Raw genomic sequence first — 13,197 nt, 5'->3', positions numbered from 1 at the left:
GAACATAATAATCCCTTATTAAGTGAAAACTAGAGATCAAAGTAGTTTGAAGTAGTTTAAAAGGGTTGAAAACAGACTCCACTGAGTAGATATAAATATAGAAAGTACGAAATAAAGATAAACAAAGGGAAAATTACAGTAGAAATTATCTTTAGAGTATTTGAAATTAATAATAGCAAGGATAACAACCTGTAAAGTGATATTAACAATGAAACACAGTTGGCATGATGACCATGCCCACAATGTATAAAATGGATATAAAGCAAATAATTCACACGAAAATATTTTAATAACATAAATAAGGTATATTAAGGCTGTGTCACTGTTCAGCCAAGGACAGTGTGTGAAAAGGTAACTGTCTCCATCCTGGGAAAAGGATGATACTGCAGGTCATCTGAAGCCCTTGATGGATACAAAATAAAATATAAATAATATAATAGAACTGCCTGGTCCACCATGCAACAGAGAGAACAAATGTGACCGCAGATTGGATGAATTCTAAATTATCTGTTTGCTGAATAAGATGATCCTAACTAACAAATTGGCTCAGTAGTAGTATAGTGGTACACACTGATAAAATATTATAATATGCTATTGCTGTTATATAAGACAAAGAGGATAATATTAACAATGACATCATATTAATATGAAGAGGCACCTTACTCGGTTATGATGTGAGGTGGATAACTGTTAAGCAGTAGTCTGCATCAAGCTTAAGGTTTGCTGAAACTCAGTGTAATGACATGTGAGATGAAGACAATACAGAGAATAACTAAACTAATGAAGTGCATAGAGGCACTTGACCAGCTTGAAACCTATCATTCTAGCATGACACATTGCTGAGATATAGAGCACACCTATAATAACAACCAATAAGCAAAACCCTGTAGACAACAGCTAAAACTACAGGATTGAGAAGCTGAATTAAATATGTAGACACTGCTAAGCCGATGAGCATGTTACACATTTTCTTTTCTTTTTATTTATTTGTTTCTTTTAGAGCAGAAGCTGCTGTAACACACCCAAAGAAAGACTCTAGGTCTGACCAACCGTTTCAGTCATGGGCAAAAAGATGTCAGTCAATAAAATTCTAAAAGATAATTTATTGACGAAAAATATATCAAGAGATAAAAGATAAAACAGTCCAGTGTCCCACTTAAGAATTGTATAAAAACACAGAGTCCCAAGGCCAGAGCCAGCTATGCCACACAGCCAAGTTACACTCCACATGTTGCCTTTAACAGGGTTAGAAGTTGTCCTTGGAGACCCACCACCCTGCAAGCATATAGTCAGTGGTCACTCAAGCCTCTGCAACCCTGCTGCCTTTAGGCTGTGGCATATAATAGGCCCTGGACTGCGCAGAGAGACAAAACGACACACTTAATATAAAATTCATAGCGCAAAACCCATCCATCCCAAACATATCTGATTTCATCACAATACATACCTGCACAGAGAGACAAAACGACACAGCAGTGTTTGTAGTGTGGGCTATAAGTAGACCAGTATGTCAGTGCAATCAAGTACACCTGCCTCTAATTAGTCCAACCCCATTCCAGCCATTGGCTCACCAAAAATGTGACACACACAAAACCACTCCCAACCCAGTGCAACTTCACACAATAATATGGGGCTGAATTGACACAGGCACATTAGTCTACCATGTTACAAGCTGCATGCTATTAAAAGCCAACATATGCAGATTCTGCCTTGTTCGGGTGGCAGCATTTTTCTTTTTTCTTTTGTATTCTGACACGTTTATGTTTTTGTTTGATTATTTTGTTGGTTTTGGAAACGAATTTAAACGAACTTGTGACAATACTTGAGAGTCACAGTGACACATACTGATTAGGCATATGATTGAAAAATGCCTAGGTTTAGAGCTGTGAGCTATGAGCTGTGAGCAATGCAAAGTTAAATATATATATATATATATATATATATATATGTATAAATGGGAAACAACCCTAACTTGAAAGTTTGAAATGTGAGAGATCCATGATTTGTTTGAAACACTAGAAATTATTTAAAACTGCCTTAAGTGAAAATGTAGTGTTGCATCTATTCTCCCAAACCAAGACAAAAAAAAGAAGAAGCATTCTGTAACTTAAAAATAAGGCTGACGTATTGACAATAGACTAAAGCACTAATCCGCAGGTGGCTATCAGGAACAGAGAGGCGAGCAAAGTCACAAACACCAAGGCTGCAGACAGCCACGCAGAAACAGCAGATAACATAGAGACAACGTCTGCTAGAACCGCGGAGAGGAAGGTCACTTCACACGAGATTGTAGGAGTAGGCCACAGAGAAATAATGCAAAACAGTTTTGAGGCAGCCACTTAAGAACTTACAGTTTTCAAAGGACAAATTAGTTGTAAAGTCAGCTGCAGGCCACACAACTGTACAACAATTAACTGCCCCTTTAGAACTAGTACATACAGCAAGTGGCCGCAGGTGCTTTATTAAATGCATATGACCCGTTGTGTCCAGTAAATTTGCTAGGTAGAGACGCTCTGACAAAACTTAAGATAGCAGTCATGCCATTCTTTTCTGGTATTACACCTGAGTGCATGCTAAATGACACCCGCCACATCCACTTTCCAGAAACCGACCGAGTATCACAACATTCTGAGATTTAAACAAACTCCAGGCCCAGATCCACCTTATGATCAGCAAGTGTGGAAGCTAGGAAAACAGCATTTGACCTTACAGCACAGGCCGAAATTGTGTAGGTTACGCAGTAACCACAGATAGTAAAATAATAGAAGCAAAACCACTCTCTTCTTCATGTTCTGCACAGAGCGCTGAGCTGTTAGCTGTGATTTGCGCATGTGAAATACACAAAGATAAACAAATAACCATTTATATAGACAGCCAGTATGTTTTCTCTGCTGTGCATCATTTTGCAAAAAATTTGGAAAACCAGAGGAATGATTACACCAACCGGAAAACCAGTTCAGCATGCCAACCTCTTACAACGCCTCTTTCATTGCTACAGGCAATAACTTTGCTGACAGAGCAGCAAAACAGGCGGCACAAAAGACAAACATCACATTGATGGCAGTAAACACACATCAGATTCCACTGGATGTGTTGAAAAATGAACAAAAAGCAGCAAGCACAGCAGAGCAGGCAAAATGGCTAAAACACGGAGCAGTTCTGACAAACGACTTAATGATGTGTTATGGCAAGCCAGTGTTGCCAAAATTCCTCCACAAAATGGCGGCATTAGTGACTCATGGCTGTACGCATTTGTCAACGGGGGGACTGACCAGTATTGTCAACTCTCATTTCTACACTGTAAATTCTACACTGTAAATTTTGAAACATCAGCAAAACAATTTGTCAGAACGTGCATGACGTGTCAAAACAATCCACATGAGCTAAATGAATGCCAAGGGTAAAAATACGCCCTAGTGGTTATAGATGTATTCTCAAAGTGGCCAGAAATCTACCCAGTGAAAAAGGCAGATACAATTTCAGTAGCAAAATGTATGTCTAAGTTGTAGGAAAATAAAGAGATGATCGTAAATAACGAAGAATGTAATGATGTCTATCAAGTGTCTTGCAGATTACAGCCCGGTGTCTGGGTTCTGATCAAGGTGCTCCAAAGGAAAAACTGGAGCGCACCCAGGTGGGAGGGACCACATCAGGTTCTCCTCGCCACGCCCACCGCTTGCAAAATAGCGAAACGACCATCTTGGATCCATCAGAGCCATTGCAGACGAGTAAGTGAAGCCATCTAAACTCAGCCGACACAGGCTCGCCCAATTGTCGTGATCTCGCCCGGTGGAGGGAACAGCCTTTCTGGCCGGGGGGTCTACTCACGACAGGAGGGTGTGTCCTGTTGTCATGAGGTGGTGGCTCCTAATAACTGCAGCGGCCCTGACCCTGGCCAGGCTCCTCATCTTTGCTTCCGTGAGGGACAACAAGTCACGCTATATGAAGAAAAGGCAGACACTGTATGACAAAGGAAAGTACACCAAGTTTCCCCATGGCTACGCCACTAATTTCTGGTGGCAGTTTATGAACACTACCGCTCACTTGAATAATAAAACTGACTGCTATGCATGTACCCATATGCCCCTATCCTCGCAGACGTCTGGCCTGTGGCCGTACAGCATACCTGAAGATCGCAGTTGGTGCCTATTGGGCCTGGCAACACATCCAGGCTACGGTACTCTTTGGTCCAAGGCCAACTACAGCATCCCAGCTAAAGCAACCTGGAGGTCATCGTCACTCACGAATGTGCACTGTTCCGGACAGACCTACCTACTGACCTGGCCCCAAGTCTCAGACCCACTGCCTGATGTAATTCTACTGAACAAACTGAACGCATCACAACTGCCAGTATGTGTGATGAACAATGGATCGCGGGCAGTGGGGGAGCTGCCTACACACCTATGTAAGTACATATACACTTTCTGCCCACCAAGGAACGAGAGGAAGTGTATGGCCTGTTCAATCAACGACACCTGTGCCAGTAACACGACGCTGATGAGCCTCAACTGTCGCTCCGACTACAGCTACCGAATGCCACTACAAACAAAGACTCAGTACCGGACAGGATGTGCACGGACGGCACCCAGCAGTAGAGGAACCAGAGTTTTGGCTGACTGGTACTTCCTATGTGGCAATAAGGCTTATTTGTCACTCCCTGAAGGTTGGGGGGGTCTGTGCGCCCTGGTGCAATTATCAGATCACGTCTTCTTCATGCAAAGTGTTGCACATCACCCAAGCAGCCGACAGAGACGTGAAGTGGACATCGCCTCACCCAATTCTTTCGGCATTACAGTGGACACTGGAGTGCCAGGAGAGTTTCGCATCTGGGGAGGAGGAGTGAAATTCTTACAGAGCTTGATCCCCGGCATTGGAGTTGCCGAGGTGCGGGATCACGTGGAAATCAACCGATATGCTCTGCTACGACACATCAACTTAACTAAGACCCTGGGAACGGCCTTAGCAGGAGAACAGAAGGCCATCAGAACGATGGTGCTGCAGAACAGACTGACCCTGGACCTGCTAACAGCATCACAAGGAGGAGTTTGCAAGCTGATCGGGGAGACATGTTGCACTTTTATCCCTGATGGATACGAAGCTGGAGGAGACATTTATGAAGCTTTGCAGAATTTGACCGTCCTGCAACAATATGTCACTGACCACACACCTGGAGCAGCTACAGCACAAGGCTGGCTGGACTGGCTGTTCGGCGGTCCATGGCTGGCTGCTGTAGCAAAACCGTTTGTCCTTCTAGGTTTCATCATGATAGCACTGCTCATATTAGTGTTGTGTGTGTTGCCATGTCTAAGAGTGATGATTTCAAAGATGATAACAACTACAATGACTGCTTATGTTGCCGTGCCTCAAGAAGAACAGCATCCCGTTGCAATTCTGTTAGAGGAGAACCTGTAATAGCTGCTAATAAATGACGTGGTGATTAAAAATGACTTGTCAAGTGATCATGCACTGATTAACACATTAGTAGTTTATACAGGTACAACATAAGGTTTTCTTATTCTTTTATTTTCTTTTATTTTTTGTAGTTTAGTTTTATTATTTTTCTTCATTGTTACTTTTATACTTTCTTTTACTGTACTTTCCTTAATTCTTTTATTCTTTTATTTGTTTTTTAGACCACATGATTTACATTTCTGCTATGCTGACATTTTGACAATTAAAAAATTGCTAAAGATACTTAATAAATAACCTTCACAGACAATTGTTGTATACATTTAAAATAAGTTAAAACAGGAGGGAATGTTAGTGGAAAATGATTCTATGTTTCTTTACCTTCTTTTAAATGTACAAAGATGTCTTTTCTCTGCCCTTTGTCTATGGTTAGATTAGTTTAGAATTATCCTTTTAGACTTTCCCAGCGAAGACATATTGTTTTGGGACATACTGTTTTAGATTGTCTTATCTCTCACAGCTTTCTCCCAGCTCTCTGCTGACGAGACTAGCGCCACATATGGAGTTGTTTATTTTATCTGTTTATTATTTTCTTATCCTGTTCTCACTGTCTTTCCTATAAAAAGTGCCAAGCCTCTGTTCACGGTGTGAGTTGTTCTCAGCAGCTCACCCGTGTACACGTTTAGCAAAGAAAGTAACTTTGTCTCATTGTGTCTTTATTTCTCCTGGGTTTTTTACAGAGTTTTCCCCCAACAAGAAGAGTTAGAGAGGAGCTGATGGTGGTCAAATTTCGGGAATTTCTCCAGTGTGTCGAAAGTAAGCAGAAATTCACATATAATGTAGTCTGGCCATGAAACAATTCAGGACACTAAAGTAAAACTTTGTCTTTTTATGTCACATGCGCACACACAAAACAGGAATAAAGATGTATGATAGCTTACAACTGACAAGCAAGGCAAAGACAGAACCTCTGTATTTTTTATAAAAACATTAGCCATCATTTAGTTGTTAGCTCAAGCTTTAACTATTTTAGTGTCCCCAGGTTAACGGTGGTTTTTCTTTGTTTTTAGATGAAGAGCTGAGAGACTCACTTGGAGAAAGGACTCTTACCAAGGATGAAGAGGCATTTGTGAAGGCTTTGAGGCCTGGTCACATCTTGGCTTTTGCCACCGGGAGCAGCAAGGTTCCAGCCATAGGTTTTCAACCAGCTCCTAAAATAACATTCATTCACGATGAAAGCAAACATCTCCCGATTGCACACACATGTGCAAATGAGCTTCAGCTTTTTGTGAATGAAACAACAATGGCTGATGATGATGCTTTTCATTACTGCTTCTTGGTAGCACTCATGAATGGAGCTTTATTCAGCACCATCTAAACATGTTCCAAAAAAGTGAAATTAAAATGGTGGGTTTGTTAACTCTAATCCTGTTCATTAATTGTAGTTTCAAGTAACTTTGCTTCATACAAGATAGTTGAAATAAATTCTGACTGCATTTAATGTTGAAATGTAATAATTTTCAAAGCTTCAATAGATTTATAAAAATGCTAACTCTGTATTTTCAACAACAAATCAATAAAGTCACTGGTGTAATACAATAATTTTATTAAGCTTTTCTTTTTTTTTAAACAAGGACACTTCAAAACAGTTTATGCACAGAGTATACTAAACATGCTTTGTAGAACAAGCCAGGATTACTTGGACATCTAACAGCAACATTTATTAAGACTATTGCAACTTTACAATGATTAAAACAATACTGTAGATAATCTTGTGAATTGATTTAAAGACTGACTGTTCCGTGTTGATAATTTTCACTGTTATACTGTATTACAGTGTGAATTTGATCTTTACTTCAATCTGAATAACTGGTTTTACCCATAAACTAAAAGTGGTTGTAGCCTTCTGAATAGCCTATGAGTCACTGTCAGTCATTAACTCTGAGTCCTTATGTGGCAGGAGGCATCACTGCTAGAGGGGAGGGGCTTCTGCAGTAGTACAAAAACGCATTTGCTGTACAGCATTTAAGAATGCTAAGTGTCATCACTCTTTAGAACATCGCTGGTATCCTGTGGTTGAGATCACACATTTACAAGTTTGTTAAAAATATACTGCTGTGTTCGTTGAAACAATGTTTTACCATTATTGTTGTCTTCTTCAAAAGGGTGAATGCTTGTATATAGCTCTTGTAAATCGCTGTCATTTAATGAGACAAACCTACTTTCAGAGTTTGACAAGGAGAGTATGGAGACCTCTGCTGTAGAAAGTTCTGGGTTGTGACAATGAGACACATGAGTTCCGCAGGCAAAAAGCTGGATGGGAGTTCTATTACCTTCAGTGGAAACAGAGTGATTGTTATATCCAGCTTTGAATTCCTTCAAAGTGCGGTTGATTCGTGGTAGAAACACATAATGAAGGCAAAATAGGTCTGTTGCATTTTCTAAGTCTAGGATACCAAGTGATTCCAATTCATAAAATATAGGTGCATAAATGTGGCTACAGTTGTTGTTTAAGTCTCGGTTGAAACGCTCAATCCTCTGGTTGTGCACAGAACTTCCCATTAAGACAGAGCTTTCACCCCTGCTTGCTCGCATGTCCTCCCAAACCTGAGCGTTCTCTCCTCCGTGATCAGTCCTGATATGCAGGGGTCTGCCAAATTGTCCAACAGCTGCAGTAAAGAGGGCTTTCACAGTCTCAGCTCGATTATTGCTGGAGCACTGAAGAAACATCAACATCCTGCTGTATCCATCTATTGCACCATGAACAACAAACTTCCAACGAATCAGTTTGTGATTTCCATCTATGTGCCATATAAAATTTGGATGAGGCACAGAATATACTCGCCGAGCAACTGCAGTTCTTCTCCTGGATAGAACACCAGCCGAGTCCACCCTCCGCAGTGACTTTCTTACGCGCCATCTTTGAACCACTATGTTTTTGGAACGCAGATGACCCATCAGCATCACTTCTCCAACATTTGGATGTTCAGTTTTTATCTGGGACACTATCTGATCTAACTCATGGTCACTGATTACATTGAATTTTGACTCTGAGATATTATAGTCTTGCAGTAACTTATACAGAGTGGGCCTGGAGATGGAAAGGATAGATGCAGCTTCAGTAAAAGATGTTTTCAGGGAAAGAACATTTTCCAATTCCTCTTTGGAAATCTGAAGCCTTCCTTGGTAACCATCCTAGAACACGGCACAGAAAATCTCAATGAGCACAATTCTATAACAAAAGATGGGTAATTTGAGGCAATTGTACTGTGACAGATTAGCTAGAGTAATATTTTATCAATAGTTTTAAAATATGAAAGTGAGCAATCAAAAGACACTTCACAGCAAAAACAGTAATAAAATATGACGTAAAACTTGTGAATGTTGTTGGTGGTGATGTGACACTGCTAGTGATGGACCCCTAAGAAGATGAAATGTATGTAGAATCAGAATCATTACTTTGACAGGATTTAATTTAAGGTGACATATTACACCAAAGAAAAAACAAAAATTAGTCAGCTAAATGATATGTGTAAGAAGGCCTACCGAGCAGTATGGTATCCCAGTGGAGACGGCAGGTCTACTTGGTCCAGGTGCATTGCTGGATTCCTAAGGAAACATTTACATCAAGAACGACTGTTACGTACCTACCAAATAAATAAATAGAGTTGTATGATGTTCGATCTCTGTCTGCTGCCTACCAAATGAAATAATTGAGGACTAGCTAAGTAATTTAGCTTTGCTAGTTTTGCTAACACTGCTATCAGCCCGTCCAAAATGCTATACAATAAACTTACCAAGTGCTGCGGCGTTTGTGAGGTCGAGGGTGCACTACCGCTGAATCGTTGGATGGCCGACAAAACGGCTCTTCCAATGTTTTCAGCTAAATCGCTGGACATGCTGGTAGGGAATAGTCGAAGCAGCTCATGGCAGTCAAAAGTGACCGTGAGAGGAGCGCAAACACAGAACCTGACCGCGACCGGCACACTTTAGCGCGGGAGGTTTTCTTGAAGCTTTTATTTTGGTATTTCCGTTGACCCGTACAATAAATTTGCATATTAGCTAAATATTTAGTTTCCTGTAACATTTAGATTTAACATTTAACATTTAGATTTAACATTTAACATTTAGATTTAACATTTAACATTTAGATTTATATATAACATTTAGATTTAACATTTAACATTTACATTTAAATATAATATTTACATTTAACATTTACATTTAAATATAATATTTACATTTAACATTTAGCATTTAACATTTAAAATCCTGTTTTAAATATGAAAAATTACAAATATTTTACTAAATGTTGTAAAAAATGACTCGAAAAAACATGTTTTTGTAAGATTTAGAGCTAAATGTGGAAAAATGTTGCTGTTAATTTCGGCATGTTTCAGTTTACAAACGGCGCCCCATACGATAAGCTGAGGAAACCAAGCATAAATGTGAAATGTATTTATTTTCTGGTGTTCTTGCTGTTGAGCATCGTTGTAAGCCACAATTTTATAAGCAAGGCACAAAGTAGAAAGGTAGTAAAAACACAATGTAGGCATATTGGTTTTCCACAGAGATGTAGAGGGAAGCAAAGGCTCTCTACTAAGTGATGTCTCCTGCCATTGCAAAGGCACTTACAATAATATACGTCCAGTTAGCAGAGCTGTGATGATACTCTGCAGAGTTATGAAATTATTTCAGCTTCCTTAATCTGGCAGCACGACACACATGCTGTACCAGGCAGAGTTTTTATTATTTTCCGTAGGCAGTAAGGTAATGCGGCATGTTTGTTCAGCAGGATGTGGCAAAAACTGTTTGTGATCTACAGCAGCCCGGGTTTGCCTGTAGAGTATAAATTAGATTTTTAATCAGACTACCGTGCACCTTCAGCCGTGAATCTAAACTAAACAACATTTTTCTTTCCCCAGGTAGACATCCCGTCTCACCTTAATTCACTTCTGTTTATGCGTTTCCTTTTAACAATCAGAAACTGCCTAAAGCAAACTTAGACTGGCATACCTTTATTAACGACAGGCATTTTGAGGGGGATGCTGATGACGCCCACCAGGTCCGAAGTGGGAACCAGAGAGCGCAGGATGGCTCTGATACGCAGCGCCTCACCTTTACCTGCATTGATAAGCTGTAAGAGATGCACAGGCACAAAACAAAAACAATCTCTTTCTCATAAGAGTCCCTGTGACAGTATACAGAATCTCATTCTTCAGCTCAGGCTGTTGTCGAAGGCCTTACATGCATCTCAGGAGCACAGCGTCCCAGCAGGTCAATGAGGGCAGAGTAGAAGGACATGATGGCGTTGCCCATGTGAATCACTTCCCCTTCCTCCTCACCAGACCTGAAACAGACAAACACACTATATAAAAATTATACGCACAGTATAATAAATATTATCCTGAACACGAGAAACATTTCTTGGAAGTTGCAGACAAGCTCTGCAGGGTGGTTTCAGGATACGGCGGGCAACAGAGGCGCAGTAAATTGGGCAATTTTGTGAGCATTTATAATAATGTTTTGGCACAATACATGATCTCCTTGCAGGCTATTCTGTTACACATATTGATTTTGAGCAGCTTTCCAATCTCTCTCCCCACTTCAGGCCATACAAACTTTCAACATTAAAATTCAGTCAGTGTTACAGGCTTTGTATACTTATGTAGAAAGGCAGGGACAAACAGCCAATGCCAGGGATAATGTATTCCTTTTTACATATTCTTCCAGAAAAGTACCTTTTTTCATACTGTCCTTAGGCTCCAATTATGATTTAAAATCTCTGATATTTTTTATTCAAGACTTGCTTTAATAACACCTGGGTTGCAGTTGCATTATAAGACTTATATGTTTCCAGTAGTTGAAAAAGGTTTTCATTTTTTTCCCCTCTTTTTTAAAAATGTCAAAGTCATCCGAGATAAATGATCGCTTAAAAAAAAATCTGTGGTTCTTAAATGTGTCTTCAAACACATGAATGTGAATTTAGCTGCTGAAGTAAATTATATTTTGCTAAATAAAGAGTAAATTAAGAAGATTTTCTTGTTTTGGTAGGAGGTTTTTTTTTTTTAAAGAGAGAGAACAAAAGACAATTATTTGATAAAACTCCACTTTCAAACAGCAATTACCTCTCTCTTTCTCTTCACTGTTCTCTTGCTGGGCAAAGGCAATGAAATAAACTTAGATCTCTTTTCCCGTAATATGATATGGCTCTATTTGAGGGTCTAGCAACAAAGAATAATGCTGGTTTAGCTAAGCACACAGGGAAATCTAACTAAAAGTAACATTTCACACAGAGACCCAGATAATGAGAGCCTTAATCACAAGAGACTGGCTTTAGAGTTTCTGAATGGGTTTCTTAGTGTCTCGTGGTGATAAAAATGCTGATTCAGTATATTTTAAACACTGTGGAAAAAGAAAACAAAGAACTGGTGTCGTTTTTACCCAGTAGTGACTCCAGCAGGAGTCTTGGGCAGGTCCAGGGCAGGATCTTCAGAGATCTTGATGGCCTCTTCCATGGCAGCCAGCAGACCATGACCTCCCTCGCCCCTCAAGGCTGGGCCGAAACACTCTGGACGTCTGATGAGCAGCTTCACCACCACGTTGGCATTTTCCTCCACGCTCTGACCTGGTGTGAGGAAGAAAAAAAAAGAAAGGAGGAAAAAAAAGCAGACCAATGGAAAGGAAAATTGTTATTATCCCCAAAAGGAAAGGTGAGAGTCAGCTAGAGTGTAAAACCCCTGAAAGTGGTATTCAGCAGCTTCTAAAGCACCGCTACATTTTTTATCCAGGAAAAGCCGACTCACATTTCCACGTGAGTCCTCAGCAGGACCCTGGCATCTTTAACCAGTGGATTTTTTAAATTTCTGTGCGGTTTTTCATTTCTATTCCAAAAACAGCATCACTGTTAAATCCCCTGCTGCTTTAATACACAATACTCACAATTATACAGATGCAGTAAAATCACCCTAGACTGTTTCTTTGTTGCGATGCCATTTTTTTTGTTTTATCTCAATACTTATTTATTGCTCAGTTACACATATTCAGCGACTTAAATAGATTATATTTTCTTTAAAATGTCTTTAAAAAGCATCTCGGGGGTGTCCTCGGGAGGTTGAAGCTATGGGAAAGTTTTTCTAGTTTGTAATAATACTTTTTATGTAACACACTGCACGGTAACTAGTTTTTGCACATTCAATTAAAATCCAGATATTAAACAAGACTCGAATAAAAAACAAAAATCAAGTAAATCATAAATCACACACATAACACAACAGCGCCACATAAATATGTATCCACCAAATATCCTTACCACATACGAATATATGAAAACACTCAATATAAAATATAGTTTTTGTTTTGTTTGCTTTGCTTACCCCTTGCCAAATTCCCCTCCCCCTGTCTGTCTCCTTTCTCATTCCCATGTTGTCTTTATACCACGTGTTCAGCTTTTAAGTATTCTTTGCACCATGTAGGTTTAGCCTGGTGTCTGACCTCGTCTGTTCTCCTGACAAAGTCGAACTGACCACGTGTATACTCAACTGTATGCCACAATTAAAGCCTCTTTGAACTTTAAGATAGCCTCTGGTGTCATGTATATCAGGCTTGGGTACAAGCGGAGGCTTCACACAATGGTACACTCAGATATTGACAAAAAAAACTCTGTGTTTACAGGATAACTCCACAAGCAATGTTTTCCTTCTTTATTTAACATTTTCCAGTCTGTTGCACTTCTAATCAGCATGCTGATGGGTGCAGTCGGCATGCTTTGTTGTGAAACAAACCAAG

At 39.8% G+C, this 13,197-nt stretch overlaps 3 protein-coding genes and 1 long non-coding RNA gene across 4 annotated transcripts in view; 2 read left to right on the top strand and 2 right to left on the bottom strand.

The window, feature by feature from the left end:
* LOC146658350 (uncharacterized) overlaps window positions 1–13,197 on the top strand; it is a 237,701-nt gene that overhangs the window by 187,901 nt on the left and 36,603 nt on the right. The gene's annotated exons all lie outside the window — the stretch shown is intronic.
* LOC146658354 (uncharacterized) lies at window positions 2,453–6,981 on the top strand. Its single transcript, XM_085424178.1, has 2 exons — window positions 2,453–6,225; window positions 6,480–6,981. Exon 1 carries the CDS (start codon window positions 3,853–3,855, stop codon window positions 5,410–5,412), a length of 1,560 nt encoding a protein of 519 aa, XP_085280304.1. The 5' UTR covers window positions 2,453–3,852; the 3' UTR covers window positions 5,413–6,225; window positions 6,480–6,981.
* Window positions 7,492–9,362, bottom strand: LOC146658353 (uncharacterized). Its single transcript, XM_085424177.1, has 3 exons — window positions 9,207–9,362; window positions 8,956–9,018; window positions 7,492–8,604 (listed from the first exon to the last, which is right to left on the bottom strand). Exons 1-3 carry the CDS (start codon window positions 9,306–9,308, stop codon window positions 7,492–7,494), a joined length of 1,278 nt encoding a protein of 425 aa, XP_085280303.1. The 5' UTR covers window positions 9,309–9,362.
* Window positions 10,397–13,174, bottom strand: LOC146658352 (ryanodine receptor 3-like). Its single transcript, XM_085424112.1, has 4 exons — window positions 13,141–13,174; window positions 11,854–12,037; window positions 10,657–10,759; window positions 10,397–10,546 (listed from the first exon to the last, which is right to left on the bottom strand). Exons 1-4 carry the CDS (start codon window positions 13,172–13,174, stop codon window positions 10,412–10,414), a joined length of 456 nt encoding a protein of 151 aa, XP_085280238.1. The 3' UTR covers window positions 10,397–10,411.

This window comes from Rhamphochromis longiceps, linkage group LG11 (assembly GCF_057381845.1).
Source record: "Rhamphochromis longiceps isolate RC_006_pf linkage group LG11, R_longiceps_female_GT1.1, whole genome shotgun sequence".
NCBI lineage: Eukaryota > Metazoa > Chordata > Actinopteri > Cichliformes > Cichlidae > Rhamphochromis > Rhamphochromis longiceps.
The sequence above is the reverse complement of the archived record's forward strand: the minus strand, read 5'-3'. Positions and strand labels throughout refer to the sequence as shown.